General features: G+C 46.6%; 3 protein-coding genes across 4 annotated transcripts in view; 1 reads left to right on the top strand and 2 right to left on the bottom strand.

Annotated features, from left to right (window-relative positions):
- Positions 1-53: 53 nt before the first annotated feature.
- On the bottom strand, positions 54-12,664 carry VTI1B (vesicle transport through interaction with t-SNAREs 1B). The gene is made up of 6 exons (XM_054161612.1): positions 12,453-12,664; positions 7,870-7,928; positions 5,762-5,953; positions 4,336-4,509; positions 1,303-1,364; positions 54-237 (listed from the first exon to the last, which is right to left on the bottom strand). The coding sequence occupies exons 1-6, from the start codon at positions 12,565-12,567 to the stop codon at positions 141-143; spliced, it is 699 nt and encodes a 232-aa protein (XP_054017587.1). The 5' UTR covers positions 12,568-12,664; the 3' UTR covers positions 54-140.
- A 1,592-nt stretch (positions 12,665-14,256) lies between these two features.
- LOC104297301 (retinol dehydrogenase 12-like) lies at positions 14,257-20,645 on the top strand. Of its 2 annotated transcripts, XM_054161613.1 has the most exons (7): positions 14,257-14,397; positions 15,117-15,235; positions 16,368-16,523; positions 16,820-16,924; positions 17,259-17,468; positions 18,290-18,479; positions 20,408-20,645. In XM_054161613.1, the coding sequence occupies exons 1-7, from the start codon at positions 14,300-14,302 to the stop codon at positions 20,508-20,510; spliced, it is 981 nt and encodes a 326-aa protein (XP_054017588.1). In that variant the 5' UTR covers positions 14,257-14,299; the 3' UTR covers positions 20,511-20,645. The 2 variants fall into 2 exon arrangements, with proteins under 2 accessions (XP_054017588.1, XP_054017589.1); XM_054161614.1 differs by lacking the exon at positions 15,117-15,235 and having other exon boundaries at positions 14,260-14,397.
- A 3,325-nt stretch (positions 20,646-23,970) lies between these two features.
- Positions 23,971-26,452, bottom strand: part of ZFYVE26 (zinc finger FYVE-type containing 26) — a 51,004-nt gene continuing 48,522 nt past the window's right edge. Inside the window, exons 41-42 of the mRNA XM_054161615.1 lie at positions 26,183-26,227; positions 23,971-25,059 (exon numbers count right to left, since the gene is read on the bottom strand). Of these exons, the coding sequence (XP_054017590.1) occupies positions 24,850-25,059; positions 26,183-26,227 (255 nt within the window). The 3' untranslated portion in view covers positions 23,971-24,849. The remainder of the gene's footprint in view (positions 25,060-26,182; positions 26,228-26,452) is intronic.

Genomic DNA, 26,452 nt, shown 5'->3' on the forward strand with positions numbered 1-26,452 from the left:
CCCATTCTCTGTCTTTCTAGGGTCAGTACACGTTCAGTTTAACATGCTGTCTCCTGAGACAGTTCAATCCTCAGTCAGAGGGAACAGACAGCCTGCTCTGCTTCCTCAGCATTAGAAAAGTTCATCTCGGTCACAAAGATTCATTTGCTGCGAAAGAACTTGTAGTAGACCACACCTCCTAGGATGGCTAGTTCCAGGATGATGATGATAGACAGCAACAACTTATTAGTGGTAATCCTAGAGTTAAAAAATATAAAGAAAGCCAAAATAGCTTTTTTATGAATTCAGATTCTAGATAATTCAATCACCATCTGGTCTTCAGTAAGTATAGTCCCTCTTTCAGCTAGACCACAAAGTGCTATTTGAATAGCTCTTAACAAGCAGGAAGCTTGTTAAGCTCACTAGTTTCTTGCCCATGTTGTTTGGGTTTTTTTAAGTTCTGCTTGTATCTTCTCCTTCAATGGTAGCAGTTGTGTTCATCTTCCCCCACCCTGTGTAAGGCAGATCATTCTGCTCTGTGTGTGCCCACTCATTCAAGTAAGAAAAGAGAAAAGCCCCAGTTGAACTCCTGTACTAAAACCTGGACTGTCCTTGCTTTTATTTGGAATGATGCAGTTGAGGTGAAACTCTAAAAATCTTCAAATAGTGATGCACTTTTACTATTGGAAAATTACACAGCTGTCATAACTTGCTTTAGCAATCTGGGCATAAAGGAAAGGTGGATAGACCAGAAGTACCTACAGGCTCCATGAACTGGTTCATAAGGATTATAATTAAGGCATGTAATTAAGAAACTAAACATACTTAGGCAGCCAAGGCTTTAGTAATCAAATAGTATAGTCAGGTTCTCAGTTTCTGACATGATATTCCAGCTGCTCTAGGGTATTACTGTGGGCTAAACAGATTGGTCTGCATCACCAGACATCTAATGCTGCTGCAGTGATTTATGGCAGAGCTTTTTCCAGGCAACAAGGAGCTGCATCTCAAGTTACCATTAGTAATTCACTGTAACATGCTTATGTCCTCACCACCATTTATCATGGGGGAGGGTTGAAGGCCCCATGTTACCCTAAATGAGCAGCACAAATTCTATAATGTTCAACTACCTGTATTCCATTAAGTAATTACCAGAGAGGAAAAACCCACAAATTAGCACCTGTACCTCTGCACACACTCTGGTTACACCACTTCTAAAAGCTCCCTGCAGTTCCAGCTAACACTGTATTCTTTACTTTTTGCCTGAAACTGGCAGGCAGCAACACTACCAGCTGAGTGCTGCCCCTGGTCAGTCATGCTACTCACCTCCTGGACATAGAACGTAGGATCTTGCGACTCTTGCTCAAGTTCTCACTTGTGTTCACCAACTAAGAAGAAACAAAAAAATCTGTCAGTTGAACAAGCACAGAGCAGCTCTGAAAAGATGCATCTGGAAGTAGCTGCTGTTGAAGTACAGGTAGGAAAAGGACCAAGGCTAACCCCATGTCAAAATTCAGACAGCAATGCTCGGTGCAAACTGGAAGCACTGTCTCCTTTGTATGGAGGAAATGAGACTTTGATGTGTATATTCTCTTAGGTACATACATAGAAATGCAGTTTAGGACTACTTCCTGCCCCTTCAGTTCATCTACAAATATCAGAAAGTTGGTATTAGTTCCTTTCATCAAATTTCATTTCATTATTCCAGTTGTTGACATCAGAAGGAAATTCTACTGCCCTGTTCTCCCCCTGCCTATCTGGAACCTTCTGAAATGCTGTGCAATTTCTAGCAAAGAAGAACAATGTTGCACTGATAGGTCTCAGCGACCCCGGGGGTACAAGCTCTTGAGCTGTTAACAGATACTCCATTTCAGAAATGAACTGTCAACTATTTCTTAGTCTGCTACTAAGCAGCATGTAATGAAGTGAGGTTACAGACAACTGAAAAAGCTGTTGTCTCACAGAGTCAAGATTCTTGATGTATGGCCACAGGTCAGATTCTGCCATCTCATTTCCAGACCTTCAAGGACAGTAAAAGGTAAGCCAGATCAGTAACTATCACAGACACCTAGCTGCACAATAGTTTAAGTAATTGCCCCAGTTACATAACTGGCTCTGCAGGTACCTTACTTTGCACTGAGTTTTCTTCCCAGCTCAGTCTGGTTCATCTACCAAGTCCATTCAAAGCATACTAGACCAATCTTTGCTATGAAAGACCAAGCAAGAAGGAAGTCTCTTTCTAGGTGCAAAGTGTGGTTAACAAAATTTAGCAACACAGTGCTTAAGAGGCATGTCCCAGCTTCATGAGCATGCTGCCTGTGAATGGACTGACATGCTTGAAGGACTGTTTTTCTTCTAAAAAGAGCAGATGAAAACTGTACCTACAAATCTTGAAAAACACATTTACTTTCCTGCTCCTCAACCCGTATTGGGGAGCACAGCAAATGAAATTCTGACTGAAATGGAAAGACTACTTAAAAGAAAAACCTAGACTCAGCAGGGACCACTCCCAAGGAAAAGGGGTACCCTTTTTGTTTTGGCTGAGCGTGCTGACTTGCCAAACTCGGCATCCCCCTGCAAGTGCTCACCTAAAAGCTTTACACTTGGGATCCCTTGTACACACAGAAAATCCCATCAGTTTGTTACTTCACAAATCAAATTCTCATTTTGCATGTGTGTAAACAAAACAAATGAACTATTTTTTAAAGCTTCCACAGCAGGAGAGCTTCTTAACCCAAGGATATAGAATGGGCATCCTTGGGTAACCTACAAATATGGGGTGCTTAGTAAGTAATTGAGCTTCTATTCAATTTCATGTCATTAGAAGGACTTGCTCACTGCCTCCCAAATCTAAACTTTTGCTAGGAATCTAGTAGTGGGCAGCTCCTTACCACTTCTTTGAATCTGTTATCCTCTCACTAATGCTGGTTTTTCAAAAGCAGGTTTCTAGGTCAACTATTCTCTCTTGCACAGATGCAGCATCACATGTTTGATCATGGTGCTCTGGGCCCTTCTGTGGTAATTAATTGTCCTTTTATGAGTGCAGCATAGGAATGTGGCAACCTGGATTTGGTCTGTAGAAACATCATGGTCTGCAGAAACATCTACCTGAGCAAAGCCTTTGGCACTGGCCCGCACCACATCCTGGTCTCCAAACTGGTGACACATGGTTTGATGGCTGGACCACTAGATGGATACAGAACTGGCTTGATGGCTGCACCCAAAGAGTGGCTGTCAATGGGTCCATGTCCCAGTGGAGGCCAGTGACAAGTGGAGTCCCTCAGGGATCAGTCCTGGGACCAGGCTTGTTCAACATCTTTGTGGGTGCCATGGACAGTGGCATTGAGTGCACCCTCAGCAAGTTTGCTGATGACAGCAAGCTGTGTGGTGCAGCAGACATGCTGGAAGGAAGGGATGCCATCCAGAGGGACCTTGACAGGCTGGAGAGGTGGGCACAGGCCAACCTCATGAGGTTCAACAAGACCAAGTGCAGGCTCCTGCATCTGGGTCGAGGCAATCCCAGGCACAAATCCAGGCTGGGCAGTGACTGGCTGGAAAGCAGCCCTGAGGAGAGAGCCTTGGGGGTGCTGGTGGACGAGAAGCTCAACATGAGCTCTCAGTGTGCACTTGCAGCCCGGAAAGCCAATCAGATCCTGGGCTGCATCAAGAGAAGTGTGGCCAGCAGGTCAAGGGAGGTGATTCTCCCCCTCAGCTCTGGTGAGACCCCACCTGGAGTACTGTGTCCAGTTCTGGAGCCCCTATTACAAGAGGGTTATGGACGTGCTGGAAGGTGTCCAGAGAAGGGCCACAAGGATGATCAGAGGGCTGAAGCACCTCTCCTATGAGGACAGACTGAAGGAGTTGGGGCTGTTCAGTCTGGAGAAGAGAAGGCTCCGAGGTGACCTAATTGTGGCCTTCCAGTATCTGAAGGGGGCCTACAAGAAGGCTGGGGAGGGACTTCTCAGGATCTCAGGTAGTGATAGGACTAGGGGGAATGGAATGAAGCTGGAGGTGGGGAGATTCAGGCTGGATGTGAGGAGGAAGTTCTTCCCCATGAGCATGATGAAGCCCTGGAATGGGTTGTCCAGGGAGGTGGTTGGGGCGCCGTCCCTGGAGGTGTTTAAGCCCAGGCTGGATGAGGCTCTGGCCAGCCTGATGTAGTGTGGGGTGTCCCTGCCCACGGCAGGGGAGTTGGAGCTAGATGATCCTTGTGGTCCCTTCCAACCCTGACTGATTCTATGATTCTATGATCAGTTGGATTGTCAGCCTAGGGAAGCCTCTGAGAGCAGCGACTGGCACACAGTTCTCACTAAGTTGACATCAGCTTGCTTCAATACAATGTCCAGTCTCCCTGCTCACCCTGCTCCTGGTGCGTTCCAGCTGCTCCCGCTGCTCCCCAAGCTCTTCAATGATATCGGTGCCAATCTGATCTGTTTCTGCAGCAATCCGGTGGGAGCGTTCGATGCTCTGACTGGCTCGGTTCAGGCTGTCTGTTCCCTGGAGAAGCAGCACCCTCTGAGACTGCAGATTAGTCTGAAAAATAACATATGCTTATGTATTAGAAGTATTAAGCTTCTGACATATTAACAGTTAGGGTGTGACCTCACAGGCCATCCATTTGTTTCTTGGGTTAATCCATGTGGCCCAGTTCATTTTGCAAGAGTTTTTGTCCCTATTCTAAGATTGTAGCCAAATCTGGTTAAACCTTGAAAAAGGACACATAGCTAAAGAGTCAAAACAGTAACAAAAAACCTGACTTTGCAAGAGTTTGCTTTTCCATCAAAGAACATCTACACAAAATACCTTAAAGAAGCTAATTCCTTCTTCCATTTGTATCTAAATTGAGTCTTACTTGTGACTTCACAGTTGGTTGCCAGGAAGATCATTAAGAGTTTACAGTCCAAGGGATTAGGAACAAACAGCACTAACAGATGGGCTGCTAAGTAACGAAGATCCTCTTTTCATGCCAGTAGCCTTGGCTAGAGGATAGAAGATGTTTGCTGACCTTGGGGTCAAAAGGTACCTCAGAATAAAGTTTTGTCTTAAGCTTTGGAAAGTCGAATCTACCACCCTGCTCTGGGATTTTAGAGGAACCAACCAAGAGGAATCAAATGCAAAGGTTTACCAAGCTACTAAACAAAGAGCCTCCCTCAAAACTTCCTTATCTAAAGCAGACAAGCAGAAAGCCCATGCCCACAAACTTTCTGTCCTGTACATTGAGGATCATCAGCACATCCAGTCTCACTAGCAGGAAATCTGAGCATACCTGGCAAACCAAGAAATTGGTGCGTTTCTCACACCTAGCAGCACATCCACAGGGAACTTCCTGTCTTTTTTGGAAATTATTTACACTAAGATTGCTTAGAAGAGAATTCTGTCAAAGAACCTATACACTGCATGCTCCACACACTTTTGGAGCCTGAAACTGGATCTGTTAAGCTTTCTTCTCAGCCCGTAGCATCACTTTTGTGTTTTCACTGCTGTAGGGAATGATTAAATAAAGCATTTTAGTACAGAATGTTGTTTAAGTTATGAACTGCCTAGCATTCGAGGAGTTGCATTTTGATTACACTCCTATCTTTGGTTTGGAACAGAAAAGCTCTCCTTTGATTCCCAAGTGTCCTTCCTCCTCCCTGAGATACCCAGGTTCCATACAGAGATCCAGGGAGATATACAAACACAGAAGCTAAGCGGATTAAAGTAGAAACACTGTCAATGATTCATCTGCAATGTTATGTTTAAACAATCAGAGCAATGCCAAATACAATTTCAATCTAATTCTCACACTCTGTTCATTTTCTGTGGAGAAAATTCCGTATTTTATATCACTTTGACTTCCAGGCCCCAGTCCCAAATCCGTGCTTCGCATCTCTCTCTGGAACATGGAGAGGTCTCTTCTGTATGCCCGGATTTTGCTCATCATTTGGTTGCGGAAAGGCAGAGGAGCGTACTTCAGTTCTTCCTCCATTTCCCGCAGCTGTGACAAAAGAAAACGTATTCTTCTTATTTGAAGCACCAAATCTATTCTTACAGCAGCTGTGCTCAACACTCAGCACCTGATGAAGGGATTCACATGGTTTCGTGTGTTTGTGTAAGGGAGATTAACCCCAAACCCTTATTGAGTACACCACTGCCTAATGCTGCTCAGCCCACATGGATTTTCAGATATCACAGTATCACCAAGGTTGGAAGAGACCTCAAAGATCATCAAGTCCAACCTGTCACCACAGACCTCATGACTAGACCATGGCACCAAGTGCCACATCCAATCCCCTCCTGAACCCCTCCAGGGACAGTGACTCCACCACCTCCCTGCGCAGCACATTCCAATGACAAATGACTTGCTCAGTGAAGAACTTTCTCCTCATGTTGAACCTAAACTTCCCCTGGTGCAGTTTGAGACTGTGTCCTCTCATTCTGGTGCTGGTTGCCTGAGAGAACAGACCAACCTCCTCCTGGCTACAACCCCCCTTCAGGTAGTTGTAGAGAGCAATGAGGTCTCCCCTGAGCCTCCTCTTCTCCAGGCTAAACAATCCCAGCTCCCTCAGCCTCTCCTCATAGGGCTTGTGCTCAAGGCCTCTCCCCAGCCTTGTTGCCCTTCTCTGGACACGCTCAAGTGTCTCAATGTCCTTCTTAAACTGAGGGGCCCAGAACTGGACACAGTCCTCAAGGTGTGGCCTAACCAGTACAGTGTGGCCTAACCAGTGCAGATATACAAAGTCTCAAGAATAAAAAGAAACAAAAACCCACGCTTGATTTTCTTCTGAAACATCCCTCTAAAACTTCAACATCTGAAATTCTCACTTTCATATAGTTTAGCATTTCCAGGCTGGGTATCAGTTTCTCATCACATCTATGCAGCAGAGATTGACTGCACAGACAGGCACGGCACTAAATTCACACGCTTCCAACAGCCAGGCCTGGCAACTGCAGGTAGGATTTGTAAACCTTGAGCGTCTGGATGTGTGAATTTTCACATCAATTTCTAGTGACAGTTATGAATTCACAATGATTAAAGCTGCCTGCCAATACAAGCTCTCTCACAATATGAGCTCTACATCTCAGGCATCACCTACACAGATGTGTGTCCATAAAACTCAGCAAACTGTCAGAAGAATAAAGCACTGCATTCAGCTCTGACTCAAAAACATCCTGAGAGCACATTAACGTGAAAAGAAAGCTTAATACACAATGTCTTGCTTAGAAAGACAAATCACAGGGGGCTTTTTTTGTGTTCTTCCATGTCACCTGATGCCCAGAAGTCTGTACAAGCCTATTCATGGTCCCTGGTATTTAACCATGAGACTATGATAGAAAAATCAGATGGGTTAACATGCACCAGGGGAAGTTTAGGCTGGAAGAAATTCTTCACAGAGTGGGTGAGTGGCCATTGGAATGGGCTGCCCAGGGAGGTGGTGGAGTCACCATCCCTGGAAGAGTTTAAAAAAAGACTGGATGTGGCACTTCGTGACATGGTTTAGTTGATCAGATGGTGTTGGGTGATAGGTTGGACTTGATGATCTCAAAGGTCTTTTCCAACCTAGTTAATTCCATGATTCTGTGAAAAAGACAGTAAAGAAAAATAAATAAAATAGCAGCTTTTTATATGCCTTCCTTACAATTTTAATTGCACCTCTATCACTCCTCATGAGGGGGAAGTGACATCCAAAGGTGACATCCAAACCAAACACACATATTTGTCTGCATATGTATATAGATGCACCCAACACACACACACACCTATCAGATCAATTGTACCAAACATTCCATAACATACCACACCTGCCTGCCACAATTGGATCTGTAAAGACAGTAAGATTTTCAAGCACTGTTCTTTTAAAGGCATCAATATTGGAACTAGGCAGAAAGGGCAGGAGCCGAGGCTATCTTTACCGTCTCATTTGCTTCCCGTTGCTTCTCATCGAATTCTCGAACTAATTTTTTCTTCTCCTCTGTGAAGAGAAAAGCAACATGTCAGAGACACTACAGAGAAATGACAGCAGAGCCCCAACTCCATCCATTACGAAGGAAGCTGCCACAGATGGCTGATTACAGAGAAGCCAGGCCAAAATTTACCTCAAACAGACACAGCCGGGTTTTAAGACAACTGTTGAGAAGGGAAGTGGTGGGAGAGTAGAAACCAGCCTTCCAAATGCTGGCCATGACTCTTGGTAGACAAAAGAAGTCATTTTTTCAAACCTGAAATATTTTCTCTGACCTATTACCCTCCAATCTCCACAGACACACCCAGAGAATTGCATGTTGAAAAACTGCATGCGGTTCTGACACTGCAGGATTGCATGCACATTTAACATGAAAGGGTAACAAAGAGGTAAACCCACTTGTAAGTATTTCCTTTTTCCACCTACACTTAACAAGATTACTAAAGGCTGGAACCATAACTTGGATTTCAACAGAACATCAAGTCAATCCATATTTCTAAGTGAGCCCTGAAGATCCTGGCAAACAGGGCACTGTCCATACTCACGGTCACAAAGTAACTAGGGAGAAGCATTCCAGAGTGCTCAGAGATTAAAGATGCCATCAAGGTATCACCTCAGGTTCATGGATAAATGCTCAAACGCTTCCCTGTTCCACAATGACACCAGGTGTTTGAATCAGCCAACAAAACTACACAATTTAGTTCCTTGAGACTGTAATTTGCCAAGATCTTTGTAACTCAGGTGTGAAAGAATGGGTTTCTCTGCTGCTGTTCTGGTTTTAAACAAAAGCCTTAAAACATGTACTCTGCATGTCCTAAAAACCTGTCATACCTTTCCAATATCCACAACCCATGGAGGTGTAATTCTGATACACCCCTTGCCTCAACAGGGCAAAAATGTGTTTTACAAGCTTCTGTAAAAGCACTGGAGACAACCACCAGAGAACCCTTGAAGAGTACTGCAAATGAAACCGAATCCTGACAGATGTCTGACAAATATGCACCAACCCAATCACCTCTCTCAGGAGAGAGTAATTCAGCCTTAAGTAAAATTCTGGGGAGCAAAAAATTTGAGACAATCATCTTGGTAAAACTTCTCTAATTTGGTTAAACATAGAGACAAAATGAAAGGCAATATTATGAAAACATCTTTGCAGTAAAAAAAATCTGGTTGGAGGCCTGTATCAGGTGGAGTGCCTCAGGGGTCAGTACCAGGACCAGTACTACTCAGTATATTCATCAGTTACCTCGATGAGGGCACTAAGTGCATTGTCAGCAAGTTTGCTGAGGACACAAAACTGTGCAGAGTGGCTGACACACCAGAGGGTTGTGCTGCCATTCAGACAGACTCAGACAGGCTGGAGAGCTGGGCAGGGAGAAAATGAAATTCAACACAGCCAAGTGTGGAGACTTGCACCTGGGAAAGAACAATCCCATGTATCTCTATAGGCTGTGGACTGACCTTTGAGAGCAGTGAAGGGGAAAAGGACCTGGGGGTCATGGTGGACAGAAGGAAGACTATGAGCCAGCACCAAGAACAAACTGTTCCATCATTTTCACAGGGATGGAGGAGAGACTAACCAGCCTCTTTCTTGCCCTTTTTGAAGGCTGGAGTGACACTGGCTTTCCTCCATCCCTCAGACACCTCTCTTGTTTTCCAGGACTTGTCAATGATGATGGACAGTGGCCCTGAGATTACTTCTTCCAGTTCCCTCAGCATTCATGGGTGCATACCACTGGGGTCCATGGATTTGTGGATGTCCAGTTTACTTAACTGATTTCTAACCCAATTCACTGAGGCCAAGTCTTCCTTTCTCCTAACTTTTCTCTGTGGTCTCCAAATTCTGAGACTCCTGAGGGTCAGCCTTAGCAATAAAGACTGAAGCAGAAAATGGATTTAGTAACTCTGTATTCCCTATCACCAGGGCACTCACTTCATTCAGCAACAGACCCACATTTCCAGTAGTCTTCGTTTTGCCTCCAATGTACTTGAGCAAGCCTTTCTTGTTGTCCTTGACCTCCCTTGCCAGGTTTAATTCTAAGGAGCCCTTGGTGTTCCTTGCTGCTTTTCTACATAGTCTGACAACATTCTTGTATTCCTCCCTAGTGGTCAGTTCCCTTTTCCACATTCTATAAACTTCCTTATTTTGCTTGAGTTTATCCAGTAGCTCCCTGATCAACCATGCAGGTCTCCTGCCACCCTTACTAGATTTCTTACTCTTTAGGATGCTGCATTCTTGAACTTGAGGGAAAGGGTCTGAGTACTAACCAACTCTCTTGGGCTCCCCTACCTTCTAGTGCCCTATCTCATTGGATTTCTCCAAGTGGTTCCTTGAAGAGGCCAAAGTTATGCTTTCTGAAGTCCAGGGTTGTGATCCTGCTTACTGCTCCAGGCCTACTGCACCTGCTCCTGAACTCCACCATCTCATGGTCACTACAGCCAAGGCTGCCCCTAACCTTCGTGTCCTCAACTAGTCCCTCCTTGCTTGTCAGTACAAAGCCCAGCTGTGCTCCTCTCCTTGCTGGGTCTCCTCCAACATATGTGTCAAGAAGCTAGGGTCATTGCACTGCAGGAACCTTCTGGACTTGTGTGCCTAGCTGTGTAGCTTATCCAGCAAATGGCAGGGTAATTGAAGTCCCCCATGAGAATCAGGGCCTACTTTCAGCTGTCACCATGCACATTTGTGTAACTGGGTGGCAAGGGAAATCACAAGCATGAACTGCAGGAAAATAGCCTTCAGAAGTCAGTATTTTGTTTCATTTCACTAATCTGATTTAAGTAGTGCCCTTTAAAAACAACTGCTGACTCAAACTGACTGAAAGCTGGTACAGCATTTCACCTTCTTTCTGTCCCTGAAGTGGACTAAGATGACACTGCACTTATAAGTGACCAGCCAAAGAAATACTACATTCCAAAGGTCAAGCAGCAATGGCTTGAAACTTTTTTGTCTGTATGTCAACAACAAATCAGGCAATGTGGCTTGAAAACATCATACTGGACCTGGCCTAACAGATATGCCAGAACATGAGCAGTGTAATTTATATCACTGTGGGTTAAACTGCAACTCAAAGTACACAGAAAGAACTTATTTAATGCAGTAAAAAGTATCTAAGCCACAGTAACATTACCCACATGCTCATCAACATTCAACTGATGTATCTGCAATTGGTTAGGGAGAGATCCACTTGGAAAGTACACCTAACCGAACTAATTCAGAGGAAAGCATCTAGAGTTGAAACTGAACCAGGCTGTTTAAGATGCCTTCTTACAAATTTGGAAGGAAAATACTTCATTCTAGAGCTATGATGCAAAACAGCATTTCCAAGCTGCAATGCCTGAAAGATATCCCAAGGACTACAGATTCTGTCTCCCCTCAGCCTTGGAAGCGTGCCTATCATCTCATAAGAGTATGCAAGGTATCTTGTATCACCTCCTGAAGTTTTCAGGATCAGACAACTTGCAAAATAAAGATACACTCCCCTCCTCATAAGTACAAGAAGCAAACAAAGCATTTTAGGAGACTGGAATACTTCCACTTAGATAAATTCCTGTATTATCTTAAAACTCTCTTAGAAATACCTTCCAAAAATATCACTGGGGTTTTTGCAGTAACAAATTTAAAGAATATTAAAATCTGAAAGCACATCTGAAAAAGCAGTCTGAAATTGTTTGCAATTTCTTGGGGAAAAGAAAAGGTATTATACACAAGCGCTGCAAAAAATGCTGCCTGTGCATTTAAGCCCAATCAGAACTCATTGCTCAAGACCACACAAGCTCCACGGAAACCTGACAACGCTTTATTTCACCCAGAAACCAAGCCAACAAAACAACAACAACAACAAAACCACACACACACAAAAAAACACCATAAAGCTCTGCCGTTTAGGCAGTCCACCTAGAAACAGCATCAAGTAATATCCACCTAACAACTCCTCAGAGACAAGACTGAAGGTGGCAGCCCAGCACAGCAGCGCTTGCCAGACGAGAAGAGCTGCTCCAGGAGAGTAAAGCGACACTGCGACACACCTGCCTCGCTGCTTGCCTGTATGGTGCTTTGCATGACCATGCCTAACACACAACAAAAAAGCTACCAGAATACGGCAGCAACTGAAAAATGACACAGGGTGAAGCCAGTCCCTGTAAAGCCAACCCTCCCCGCCCCCAAGGAGGCGCCTACCGAAAGTGATGCGTTAAGATGCTTGCAATTACCTTGGCAAACTCCTTCCTCTCACACAGGCTTTCTAACAGGGCCTTTGCCCTCCCGGCTGTAAAAACCAGGGTTATCCGAGAAGAAACACCCCGAACACCCCAGCAACGGCCCTACAGCAAGCGCCTGCTACCCACGGGGCCGCCGCACAGAAGCCCACATCGGAGGACCGGCTGCTCCCAGGCGAGGGGGAGGGAAAGTGGCGCCAACCCCGCCACGGCCGGTCCCCATAGTCAGTGAGAGAGACGGCCGCGGCCCCCGCTAAAACCCAGCCCGCTGCCCTTCCCTAAGCAACCAGGGACGGCGTCCGCCCGCCCCCGCCTCACCGGCCGCGCTGCCCCGCAGCCGCTCGGGGACGCCCCGCAGGTCTCCGTGCAACCCCCGGAAGATCTCGTGCAGCCGCTCTAGGTGCTCCGAGGACGCGGAGCCACGGCCCGCCATGACAGACAGCCGCCTCCCACCACGCTCGGCTGCCGCTCCCCGCTAGCCCTTCGCCTGCCTGCCGAGGCACTTCCGCCATCTGCGGCGGCGTGGGCCTCCCCCCGCGCAACCGGGCGCCCGCAGCGCCGCCCAACCGCAAAACCGGCCCGAGGCGTCGACAGCGCGGCCAGCCCGCCGCCGCCTGCTCCCCAGGGGACCGGGCCGCCACACATCTTGCGACGGGGCTGCCGTTTGTGCCGAAGTGCATCAGGCGCTGTCCCAGACTGCCGCAGGGAGGGAACTGTGGCCCCGGGGGCGCACTGCCTGCCGGGTGGTGTAGTCTTCCCGGGGACAGGCAGCAGCGCCAGTCCCGCCGGCACCGCGCGGGGCGCTCGGCAGCCGCCGTCGGGGTCGGTGCACGGCTCCGAGAAGGTGGGGAGCAAAGAGGCAAAGCCACCAGCTGCCCCCTGCCGTTTGGGTTTTTTTGCCGTCAGATGAAGGTGAGTGAGCACTGCCGCACGCAGCGCCGTGTTTGCCCCAGCCCTCGGCGTGTGTTCACGTATAGAATCACAGCCAGCAGGGGGGACCTCAGGGGACCGTCTAGTCCAACCCCCCTGCCAAAGCAGGTTCGTCTAGATAGCCTTGCACAGGAACGCGTCCAGGTGGGTTTGGAATCTCTCCACAGAAGACTCCACAACCTCTCTGTGGAGCCTGGTCCAGTGCTCTGGCACCGTCAAAGTAAAGAAGTTCTTTATGTTTATGTGGAAATTTATGTGTTGTAGTTTGTGCCCATTGCCCCTTGCCCTTGTCCTGTCACTGGGCACCCCTGAGAAGAGTCTGGTTCCATCCTCTTGACACCCACCCTTTAGATATTGAAAAGCATTGATAAGATCCCCTCTCAGTCTTCTCCAGGCCCAGGTCTCTTAGTCTCTCTTCCTAAGTTCCCTCATCATCTTCATAGCCCTCTATGGTTTTTGTCTGTCTTGAACTGGGGAGCCCAGATCTGGATGTAATACACCAGATGTGGCCTCACTACGGCAGAGTGGAGGAGTAGGACAACCTCCCTTGACTTGCTGGTCAAAGTCTTCCTAATACATCCACTTACGGAAATTATTAGGTTGAAAAAGATCTCGATCATCAAGTCCAGCTGTTAACCTATGAAGTCCATCATTAAATCATGTCCCTCAGCACCACATCTTTTAAATACTTCCAGCGATGGTGACTTGACCTCTTCCCTGGGCAGCCCGTTCCAGGGCTGACAACCCTTTCAGTGAAGAAATGTTTCCTAATATCCAGCTTAAACCTCCCTTGGTTCTGCCTGGGGCCATTTCCTCTCGTCCTATGGTTACTTGTGTACACTCCATACATTTTGATAGGGTTGATACCACAAACTTTGGCATGAGGTTATGAAAATGTGTGTTGAAAAGCCTTTCCGGACAGCCTCCTCACAGCTTCATGGGCTCGTTAATTGCGCTGTGCCGTTAACACCGGCAGTTTCAGGTTGTTCTCGAGAGCCCCTTCAGAGCCGTGTGCTGCCCGGAGGAAAAGCCAGCAGGAGAAAAGAGCCGGCAGGGAGCAGGCCCTCCGGGTTGCTGCTGCGAGAGGGCTGAGGGCAGGTGGCGCAGCCGGGGATGGAGGTCAGCTGTACCTGAGCGAAGGGGGGCGCGGCTGAGGCGGGCAGGGGCCGGGCCGAAGCGGATGGGGGCCGGGCCGAAGCGGGCGCGGTGGGCGCGGCCGAGCGGCGGCAGTGAGCATGGAGCGGGCGACGGCGATGTTCACCTGCTGGGGAGCCGCGCTGGGAGCTGCCGTTTCCGTTCCCGTTCTCCTTTATGTGGCAGCACCCTACATCAGGTGCGTCTTACCGAGCGCGGCTCTGGCTTTTCGCGCGTATGCGGGTATCGGCGGCGGCCTCCGCCCCGCGGTGCTGCGGATGGAGCCGGTGTGCGCCGCGCCTCAGAGCGGCCGGGTCTCCCCGTTTGTTTGAGGGGAGTACGAGTAGAAGGGGTTCCTTTTGTGCAGTCCGCGCTCCTGCGGCTCCAGCGCCTCAGGAACGCTACTGCACTAGAGAAGGCGCGGAGCGCTTCTGGGACTGGGTTGAGCACTGGCACCGTCGCGCAGCTCGGTGGCGTCCTGCGGTATCCGACAGCCCGGACCCGGCTCTGGGGTCAGGGCCGGGGCCGGCGGGTCTGGCAGAGGGGCCGCCGTCGTAATGGGATTCCCGCGGGGAGGGGCCCGCGTTCTCCTCACGGTGCCGCGGCGGAGCCCATTGGCCGAATCTCCGGAGGTGACGGCGGCAGCCAATGGCAGCCGTGGCCTCACTCGGCGCTGGGGAGGGGCCGGGGGCGCTGGTTGTAAAGCGGGGGCGCTGGACAGCGAATGGAGACCTGAGCTGGGGTCCGATCGCGACTGGGTCGTGATAAGCCTCTTCAGGCAACGATGCCCGTGACTCTCCGGAGCTTGGCGCGCTGCGGTCAGCCCAGCCGAGGGGGCTAAACCTTGGGCGCTGAGTCCCCTAAGGCGGGAAGCTGCCCTCCGGCCTGGGCCGTGACCGAGGCCACCCTCTCTTGCAGGAGGTATGTCGCTGGAGGACAGTGCAAGTCCACAGCTAAGCTGGAGGGGAAAGTGGTGGTCATCACAGGAGCCAACACGGGCATCGGGAAGGAGACAGCCAGAGACCTTGCACGAAGAGGCAAGTCACCCACAGGCACCCATGCAGCTCATGTGCCTCTGCGGGCTTGTGGTCCATTTCTGGTATCTAAGGGAGGTTTACAGTTAAGTGAGTTAGGTTCCAAAGTTATTTCAGACACGCCTGAGTGTTGCTCCTCCAGATGTCGTAACCACTGGGGTGCAAGTCTCAGGTAGTGATAGGACCAGAGGGAATGGAACGAAGCTGGAGGTGGGGAGATTCAGGGTGGATGTGAGGAGGAAGCTCTTCACCCTGAGAGTGGTGAAGCCCTGGAATGAGTTGTACAGGGAGGTGGTTGAGGCCCCGTCCTTGAAGTGTTTAAGAGCAGGCTGGATGAGACTCTGGCCAGTCTGATCTAGTGTGAGGTGTCCCTGCCCGTGGCAGGGGGGTTGGAACTAAATGATCCTTCCAACCCTGACTGATTACTATGATACTACTATGATACTATATAGTTTCAGTGCTCAAACTCCAAAAATGAGTCTTGTGACAGGAAGATGCTCTGCACTGCAGCTCTTTTGGGAGAACTGGGGAAGTTCCTGCTCTCTGGGCTCTGCTTGTATGAAGCTGGGAAATCAGAATCATAGCATGGTTCGGGTTGGAAGAGATCTTAAAGGTCATCTAGTTCCAGCACCCCTACCACGGGCAGGGGCATCTTCCACTGAAACTTGGAACCACAGCTGTGTGTTGTAGTTATTCATGTTTCAAGCTAATTTGGTTTAAGTGCTTAAAGAAGAAGAAGATTAAACTACCTATTCACAATCCATTTAGAAATTACTCTGGATGGAATTCAAATAACTTCATGTATTCCTGGCTTGACATTCCTGTTACAGGGGCTGATACACATATATCATACCAATGCTGTGGTACATACTCCTGACATGAGAGAACCTGTGCAGATGCACTTCAGATGTGCATTTTTCTGGTCCAAAACCAGCTTTGGGCTGGATTGGAGCTAACAATGTAGTAAGAAAGGCTTTGTCCCTCCCAGCTGCTCCACTGACTGATGCCCATTCCCTCAAGGAAAAAATAAGTTGCATGTAAGCACTGTGCTTGGTTGGCCTGCTTGCCATGTCTTTGACGATCCAGTGTGCTCCCCTGATCTCAGCTTCTGTTCCTCTTGTTTTGCCCCTTGCAGGTGCTAGGGTGATCATCGCTTGCAGAGACATAGTGAAGGCAGAGGCTGCAGCCAGTGAAATACGAGCTGACACAGGGAACCAGGAAGTCATTGTGAAAAAACTGGACTTGGCTGATACGAAATCCATCCGAGAGTTTGCTGAGAAATTTCTAGCAGGTATGGCTTCTAGATCCTTCTTTTCAGTGAGAATATTTTACCAAGTACTGCTCACTGCTCTTCTGGCAAATGCCACATCCCTGACCTGGATATCCCTGTACCATGCTGGGTACTGTGGTTCACAGCAAGGGCTTGCCAGAGGCCGTGAGCTAGTTTGTGGTAGGAGATTTATCCATATTTTATTGAGGTGATGTGGCTGCAACTCAGGCATGGGATTTTTTGGTGGAGTTGTGCTACCTTCTTGTCTGTCTTTGGTCTCTGTTGCCTTGTTTAAGGATGTCTGTTGTTTCTTGCAGAGGAGAAGGAACTCCATATTCTTATTAATAATGCTGGGGTAATGTTATGCCCTTACTCCAAGACTGCTGATGGCTTTGAGATGCATCTGGGAGTCAATCATCTTGGTAAGGTCTCATCCTTCCTTCTTGGGACAGTAGGGAAGGCTGGAATTAGAGTTCTGGAGATGCCCTGCAATGTATTTGCTTATCATGGATCCTGTTTAAGGATCTGTACACATTACCTGGAACACTTGAATTGCATGACAGCTCCAGCTTCTTGAAGCTGAGGAGCAGAATTAATGGCCCCCCAAAAGTTTAGCCATTGATTCAGGAAGGTCTTCTTTTCCCTGGACTTGATGGCAGCAGTAGGCTGTAACAGGTAAGTAATACATTGGAAGTACGTTGACATTCCAGAGGGGAAGCCCTCCAGAGAAGGCTGATGGCTCCTTTTCACCACTAGGTCATTTTCTCTTGACCTTCCTGTTGCTGGAGCGCCTGAAGCAGTCTGCCCCAGCTCGGATCGTGAATGTGTCCTCGCTGGCGCATCACGGAGGCCGCATCCGCTTCCACGATCTGCATGGTGAGAAGAGCTACCATCGAGGCCTCGCCTACTGCCACAGCAAGCTGGCCAACGTGCTCTTCACCCGCGAGCTGGCGCGGCGGCTGCAAGGCAAGTCCTCGACCGCAGGGGAGCGCTTTCCTACACCATGGACGAGGAGAGTGGATTGAAGAAATGGTTTGAGGCAAGGGCCAATGACAGCTTTTTGCAGTAAGAAAATATCTCCTGTCTGTGGAACCAGGAGTCCTAAAACATGAATAGTCTTTACAGCAACAGGGCAGAGTTGTATGCATGGCAGTATGCCAGTAGCCTGGCACAGTTGAATGCATGTCATTTTCCTCTGGTACTTGTCAAAAGCTAGTAGTGTTCACACAGACAATTGTGGTTTGCAGGTGGGAGATGAAAAAACTGAAGGAGCTGAACTAGAATTGCAGTTTCCAATAGAAAACCTAATGCATGCTGGGCTGCCTTAAATATTGGTGGCCTGTAGAACAGAAGCATAGGACTAGACATTACCTCTTACGACACATCTGTCACAGCCTTGTCATTCAGTCTTTTTCATAAACTGAAGTAGTATTTCATTAAAGCAGAAGCAGTGTCTTGTCTAGGAAATGAGTATTACAGAAAAGCAAAAGAAGCTAGTGTTCTAGAAGCCTGATGGCTGCTGCTGCTGGTTTAGTACCTAGGCCCTCTAGCACATTGTTCTGTAGATTGTGTGTAGTGACTGCAGTGTTTGGAAGGGAGTGGGGGGGTGCTCTAGCAAGCATTAACTACGGAGATCTTCACTTATGCTCCCTGTATCCATGCCTGGACTCCTTCTTTAAATTGTAGACTATCTGCAGGTAGAATTGAGGAGTGTATTACCCCTTTATTTTTTTCAAAGGCAGGTTAATGCATGCAGATTTGTACTGGACTACTTTCTTTTGCCATAGGCACTAAAGTCACAGCAAATGCTCTCCATCCTGGTTCTGTCTCTTCTGAGCTGGTCCGGCACTCATTTGTAATGACGTGGCTGTGGAAGATATTCTCATTCTTCTTGAAGACACCTGTGGAAGGAGCTCAGACCAGTATCTACTGTGCAGTAGCAGAAGAGCTGGACTCTGTGACAGGACAGTATTTCAGGTGGGTACAAACTGATGGAGTGATAATACTGTGGGAGGTAACCTCGTTGGCTGGAGAAAATTAAAGGGCTCACTAAGAAGCTGGCTGATAAGGTTGGGCATGGTAAAATTCTAGAGCATTACCCCTTCCAGTTCTGTTGCAGTGGTATCATGTTAGAAGAAATCCCTGACTTGTACAGGTGATCCTGCTCTGGACTGCATGATCTCTTGAGCTCCCTTCCAGCCCCTAACATTCTGTGATCACTGTATTCCAAGTGCAGGAATGGCTGTCACATGCTCAGAGCTTTAATCCTGATCTGCCTGAGACTTGAGCAAATCACTTTTTAGTAGAGCTGTTTAGTTAATTGAGGTCACTTGAGTCAGTCCTGTGAAGACTATTTTGGTTGTCTTTATAGTTTTCCCTGATGGGAGCAGAAGGGGTGTGTGCTTCCAGGGAGATGGGAGGGATGAAGGTACTCAGAGATGCTATTTTCAGGGCTGGCATGTGAGAAAACTTGATTTCCCAGTGTGACAGAGCCACCAGCTGGGAGGGAACTCCTGCTGGGATGCTTTTCACTCTGTCCTGTAAACTGTCAACTGTTGCTCCCCCTACAAACCCTTTTGTTCTTGACTCTTTTGCCATGCTCCAGGATCGTGCACAGTCATGCCTTTTCCCCTCACCAAGACTACAGTCCAAAGCAGTTCCAAGTCACTTTCATCCTAGATTTGAAGGCTGCCATTTGAGCATATTCATGTAGATGTGTCTGTCGGCTTCCCACAGGGCCTAGAGCAGTGTAATAATATTGGGAGGGTTTCTGGAAGTAAATGTGAAACTTGTGGGCAGTTTTTCCATATGGGAAAAATGCCTTTGCATCTTTGCAGAGCTTTCCTCTTCTGCTGTGTGAGCAGATTAGTCTCTGTAATGACTCTGCCTGATCTTCACTTGGGAGTTTATACTGTCTTAATCAGACTTCAATATATAAATAGAGATCTTAATCTTCCCTGGATGAGCATCTGTCCCAGGATATAAATGGAGCATTTCTGTGCTGGAATACAGAAAACCTCAGTGAATTTTTAATTCAGGAGTTTTGGACCTGGTGGGTAATGAACAGCTTCAACAGTAATTCAGTGTTTACATTAGTCTAGCCTAAAAGCCTTTTCACTTTCTGAGCACTAGAATATAGATGTTAAGAGAAGAATTTGCATGCCACAAGACAGGTGAAGTCTACCAGAGTCATTTCAGGAACAGGAGACTCTGCACTTGGAGCTTTAAGAACACTCAGCTGGATAGAAATCTTAGGAGGTGCAATTTCCTCTGTTCTCTTAAACTCACATGTTATTGCAGCATCTAGCATTACAGAGAAGAACACATGACCTCTCTTCTAGACAGGGTGCTGCCTGGTTGCAGGAGCTGAGAAGAAAGGAGCCACAGTTTGCAGCGTAATGGAACAAAGGATAACAGTACATGGTTATTACAGTACCATTATTCTGGGGCAGCTTTGCCTTTCATGCACTGGCAATATAGTGGGATAAACAGTTCAGAATGAAAGGTTGGATGAATGGATTTGCATTTTTTTGTACTGGATGCTAGAAAAGGAGCCCCTGCTGAAGCCTGGTCAGCCTTTATAAGCCCTTTTAGTGGTATTAATGAGAAAGTACACAGAGTAGTAGAGCATCTACAAGTTTCTTGAAGAGTTCAGACAAAAGATAGAGCTAGACTTGCTTTCCAGATCTTGGTGCCATTGGGGAAGATTGTTCACTAGCCAGCTGGGAAGAAAGATTTCTCAAGGTGGTTTAGCACCTACCCTTGCTTATTCAGTGGATAGCCCCTACCCTTCTTCAACTGGTCTTGAAGTTAACCTGATAAAAAACAACCCTCTTGCCTTAACACAGACATTTCAGTGTGCTAATGCAGATGAAGATCATTGACTCAAAGTGTTGTTCTTACAGTGATTGCCAGCCAGCATATGTATCACCACGGGGCCGGGATGATGAGACAGCAAAGAAGCTCTGGAGTGTGAGCTGTGAGCTCCTCCACATCCAGTGGGATTGAGCAGTGCAGACCTCAACTGTGCACCTGGCTGAGCCCAGCTATGCTTCTCCTGGGAAAAGCACTGCTGAGAGACCTCAAGACAAGAATGCTGATACTTGGCTGCTCTTATGCTGGCTTTATGGACATAAACTGATACAAATTACACTTAAGGGTCAAGATTTGTGAGCAACCAGTTCCCTTTCCTAGCTGGAGAGTTAGAGCTCTAAAGCAGGTAGCAGCCTTTGCTTGGTATCTCACACAACAGCCAGAGTCTGCTGTTCTTTGGCTTTAGATAGAACTGGAGGTTGCAGGCTTAGCTTTAGATTATGAAGTTAAAAGAGAATTACCTTCATGACCTAGGTTTTTCCTAACAGTGGTAGTAAAAACATAGGACTCTAAACTTATGCTCTGTGAGGTTATTTTCACAGTTCTTGCTATTTGAGCTGGCAGAGTGAAAGTACTAGATTGTCTGGCAATTACATGCACTACAGATGCTCTCAAGGACACAGAAACAGGTGCTGGCCTTTTTGTGCCAAGCAGTAGGTAAAGTTTTTAAATACAATCAATACCTTTTCTCTGTATTCATTATAAGAAGCTGGATCCTAGCCACTGGAGTACTTTGGCCCTGAATGCCCATTGATTTGCAGTAAGGTAACTGAGGGCTGGCCTCTCTTTTGAGAAGCCAGGTCTCAGCACAGGTGATGTGGAGGTTCAAAGCTGCAGGCAAGTTACCATATTTAAAAAAAATCAGCATCTCTCCTGTGAAGCACTGAGAAAAGGTGGCACAAATGTCACAATAAACTCCCCAGCTGCACTTTAAATGACTGTAGAACCTAGAAAAGAGAGCAGAATGAGTAAAGAACATCTCAACTGTGTTAAACAACGTTAAACTTCAGTTTTAAATGACAGCAAACCACCTAGAGCAATATAGCTGAAGCAGAGGTTGGAACTATCTTGATATTAAGGTCAAGTTAGCTACAGGACAAGAAAGTAAGACTTGCACAGAAATCCTTGTTTGTTTGTCTAGAAATTACTGGCCTTGACTGGCTGAGGCTGCAGCCTGACCTTGCCATCCCGTGCAGCTTGCCTTCCAAAAGGCAGCTGGGTCAGTTCACGTAGTGATGGGACTGCTCCCTTGGAACTCCAGTGCTGCTTTGTTGCAGATTGCTGGAGTGTGATCCATTATCACAAATTAGTTCTGAGAGAGTTAAGCAGCTAGAAAACAAGTGCCACAGCTCAGAGTCATCTTCTGAAGCTTTTGGGCCTGCCTATGAGCTGTGACCAACTGCCAGTTGTGGGAAACAAATGCTAATTTTGTGATTGATTCTTTCTACCTGGATGCTGTCTGTGCAGATCAGTCCTGTGCTACCTCTGAGCAATACTAAATAAAGCCATTTTCCTTTTGCAACAGGAGACTGCATCTTCCTTCAGGAATGGTGAATTGGTTTACTTGGTGTTGCTGTTTCCCCACACCTACCTTACCAAAGTAAAGAACTCACTTCGGGTGACATTTTAAAGTCTCTTTGTCTTTCTGCCTGTTTCTCTACTCTTTTTTTTTTTCTTTCTTCTTTGTACTTCGTCTTGCAGAGGAAACTAAAGCCACAACAGTGTAGCATTGCAGGCTTTGCCTGCTTTCTCTGCAGGCAGTTCTCAGACCTTGAAAGTGGCTTTCAAGAGCAATAGAAACCTTTTTTTAAAAAAGCAGGATGTCTCTCTAGGCTGCAATATCTTGTCATTGCCTGGCTGAGAGAGTCTGTTGATGTAACATAAAGCATGTAGTTACATGCTTCCATAGAGACACACTCGCTCTTTTTGACCTTGGCCAAGTAATTAATACCTTCTTCTAGGTTGATCTGTAAAATGAGGGAACTAAAGCTTATTTAGCTGTGTTAAAGGGAGGCTTGTAAGGGAGAGTTAGATTAACTCACAAAGCTCTCCACAGAGGATTACTGATCTGTGAGAGTACAGGTTATGAGGCTGAGCTAGCTACCAGGAGGACTTCTAAAGATGTGATGTTCCAGTTCATCTGAATGTTGAGGACTCTGTAGCAGAGAGAGAGTTTGCCACAACAGACCAGTTGTCCCCCTTCTAATTACTCTAAGCTCAGCCAAAAGCAAAATACGAACCTAGAGGAGATCCCCAGCTCTGCTGAGATAAAAGCAAACAAGATACATTAACAGAAGATATGTTAACAGTCATAATACTTTATTATCTTTTTTTCATTGTAAACAAACCTTGGTCATTAATAATAGAAGTTGGTTTTAACTGGCAGTTCTCACTCCCTTTTTGATGCTCAAGAATTCAGAGCCCCTGGATAATTGCACTATTCATGACACAAGGCAGTTAGTCAGGATCAAAAGTCCAGTTCTGCTGGTAAGAGAAAGATCCCTACATTTCCAGGTTAAGAACATCAAATTACAATGAATACCACATAAAGTGCATCAGGTACAGTGCAAAAAGGTCAGGAAGAAAGGCAGGTACAGAACTGCCTGGTCTACGTAGCACACTCCACTCTGTGCTCGCCGCAGCTGACAGAACTCGAGCAGAAAGGTAGACATTACATCAGTGCAGCTCTGGATACCCAACAAACTGTAAAAATCTCCTCATTAACAGAGGTTTGGAAATGGTCAAAGGCAGGGATAGTGTCACGTTTTAGGATTAGCCTAATGGTTGAAAGCTGATGGGAAGCTAGGTCAGTCTGGCCAGGAAAACAAAAGCAGCTTTCATTAGTACTGTTGGCTAACGAGATAATGCAAATCTGTGGTCAGAAGAGTTTGAAAGCTAAATGTGGGCATTTCTGACTGCTCTGCTCTCAGACATTTCTTGCCCTGCTCTAGTAAGCAGAGCTCCTCCAAAAGAGGCATTTGTATCAGTGGGGCACTGCTCATGAAATGCTAAAAGGAGATGGACCGAGCCCTTTCCATTACCATGGAAGTCTGTTGTGTCAGTACTGTGAGCTTGGCAATAGTGAAAACTCAGCCTTATTATTTTATGTACTGAAACCATTCACAGTTCCATTACACTTCAGAAAAGCTGTTTCTTTTGAAACAAATAAACCTTTAAACAACAAAAAAATTGAACTATTTTTCCTCACTTCATGTGCTGAAATACATGTAAATGGCAAACAAAAACTCTTGCTGAGGGCCTTGTCTCGATCTGTTTCTTTCTGAAGGTCCTACACTACTGTCTACTATTCTTCTGTCCATTTCTCATGTTCCAGTCATGGCTGCAGAGAAGCAGCCATCCCTTAAACAAAGCAATTACACAAAGACTTCTGCTTTTTTTCCATACAGCTGAGTCAACCTACCGCTTCCAGATCAGAGCCTGTCAATATAGTCTAGACAGTATGTCCAGTCAATAAAGATTTCATCAGGTGTTCTATTGATTAATTATTCAGGGATTGATTATTCTGTTAGGAAACAAATAACTCCCTGAGAGGGATGCAGACTGCCTGTTGGAAGTCTACCTCACCTTGCTCTCTCTCTATTTTCTGCAATATCTGATGAAAAACTGTCAACTGTACAGTGACAAAGCTGCATTGCAACCATTCAGCAAAGAGAGAGCCATGTGATTTTTCAACTAGTTTAAAGGATTATTTTCCCTTGGTACACCCTGTACAAGTTATGCCCTTTATAGCTTCATCCATCTAGTAAGGTCTCAATGCCACATGTATTGGCACACATCAGACAGTGTGACTGGTAAGCAGAAATCTACCATGACAGATCTGTCCTTGCCTTTTGGAATGAACTAAAGAAACTGGGCACACTGTAACAGTGGGGAAGTGGGGGAAAAAGAAAAAGCAACCCACAAAATTGTAGCAATGGTTTGTGGAGACACTTGAAAAAACCTTTCTGAATTTCATTCTTTGTAAAAGATCTCTCCAATCTTGGAAGAGTTTACAGGAAACTCATAAATACAAAAAGTTTTATACTCCAGGCTACACAGAGATGACAGAAAAATCTTCCTCAATTCAATAGAGGTTTTCTGGATTAAAAAAAAAAAGAGTCAAAAACCAGAGTAAAGTTCATCTTCTTTCAAAAGAAAAACACCCAAACCAAACCAGACACAGAAGTGCTCTTTTCCATATGCCTGAATTCTTGCTTGTTCAGTTTGAAACTGCATCCCTCCCCCCAGAAAAGATAGCCAAAAAACACCCTGAGGTAGTGACTGTTTGTCAAAATACAGGACTGGCACTTGTAATTTAGTTCCTTGCCAAACACCAGAGGCATGTGAGCAGCGTCCATTTGCCACCAACACCAGTCAAGAGACTTCCATTTTACCGAGAGACTGCTGAACCACACAGCCTGTGAGCTGTCTTGGAGCCTTCCCCTTCTGTATGATGGTGAATCTCGATTACTTGTTACTTTCTTGTGCCCTGGGGAAGCCGATTTCTCATTTTGGGCTGGTGCACTGAGAGCCACTGGGCACAGATGGCCTTCACAACATGATCTCCGCTGTTCTCAGCCAGCTGTCGCACGTGCTGGACCAGCTGCACTGCTCTGGTCTTCTCCTGTCTCACCGAGACGAGATAGGCCGAACGCAGCTTGTTGCACATCACATAGGCCTGGATCTGAAGCAGAAGAGGCAGTTACAACATGGTTAGAAAGCTGCAGTAAACAAACAGGACAAGCTTAAGCAAGGATTCACTGCAAATACCTAGTTCAGACACGTGTGGTACAAGGTAGTGGCAATATATTAGGAAGCAGAGTATGGCATGGAGTAGATGCCAATGTAATACTTGGAGCGACAGCTTTATTTTATCAAGTTTGTCTGTTGTGAAAACTTCCTTACTGTATCTCCATGGAATTAGCATCAGGAATCCTATCTTGCTCTCTAATTTACCATATCCTCAGCAAAGAGTCTAAACCAGCCACCATTTTCCACAGCTCCCATCTTTCAGTGATAGATCTTACATAAAGGCAGAACGAGAAGCCATTTTTCGGTCTACATACAAGAGTTTGTCAGTCAGAGCAGGACAGAGGACAGTCACAGCTCCTAAGGTTTGATCCCCAGCTATGTCACTCAGGCTCTACAACAATCTACTGATGCTGAGGCATAGCCTCTTCACCTATAGAAATATGCATCATAAAAATATCCTCATATACCTATCTGTGACTTCGCAGTGGCTTGGCTGGCTGGTATGAAAGCTAACGAAGAAACCATGCAGTGCAGGCCTTGCTTCTCTCAAAAAAACCCCAACCTACCAAACCAAAAAACCCTCAACCTTTTGGAGAAGTTTTATTATTTAACTCAGTCTCAACAGTAATAGTATAATCCTGAAACAGTCAGCTGGAATGGCCATCTTGGAGGTATGTTGATCCTCATGAGCTGTGTGCCATTACAAGAAGCTTACATGTACCTAGGGGAGCAGCTGGACAACAAAACCAACAAACCCACCAATGCACCTCTCTGAAACACTTTCCCTCCCACTGTCACAAATTCTCAACTCTCATTCTGAGGACTGTCAAGGAACTAATAGTCATAATGACATCAGACCTGTACCTTCATGTCACAGCTCTACAGTTACAAACACCACAGCCTTGAGGAATTCACTGTGATTTCTACAGTCTAGGTAGTGGCCTTCAAAGCTTTGGCTTGAGGATGAGAGAGAAGATAGTGAAAGAGAATCTTGGACTGCAGACCAAGACTGAGCTGTTCCTGCAAGAGAGTTCCTCTACTGTACTTTCATTTACCTTGTTTTCATCACTGTCCATGTCCTGAATCAGATTATCAAGATCCTGTATCCAAAGAAAGGAAAAAATGTTCACACTTGGAGTGACTGTAGTTTGCAAACCTTTACCTCATCAGGAACCAAACTCCTGCACAGAGATCACAGCTAGGAGGTTACATTGTCCCAACAGCAAGTGTTGCAGATGTAGCAAATAGAACGCCCAATTCCTCTCTTTACTGCAGCTTCCCCTGCCTGCCACGTGTGCAGGGTATCCCTAGAGAACACCATGAGC

This window comes from Dryobates pubescens, chromosome 5 (assembly GCF_014839835.1).
Source record: "Dryobates pubescens isolate bDryPub1 chromosome 5, bDryPub1.pri, whole genome shotgun sequence".
Classification (NCBI taxonomy): Eukaryota; Metazoa; Chordata; class Aves; order Piciformes; family Picidae; genus Dryobates; species Dryobates pubescens.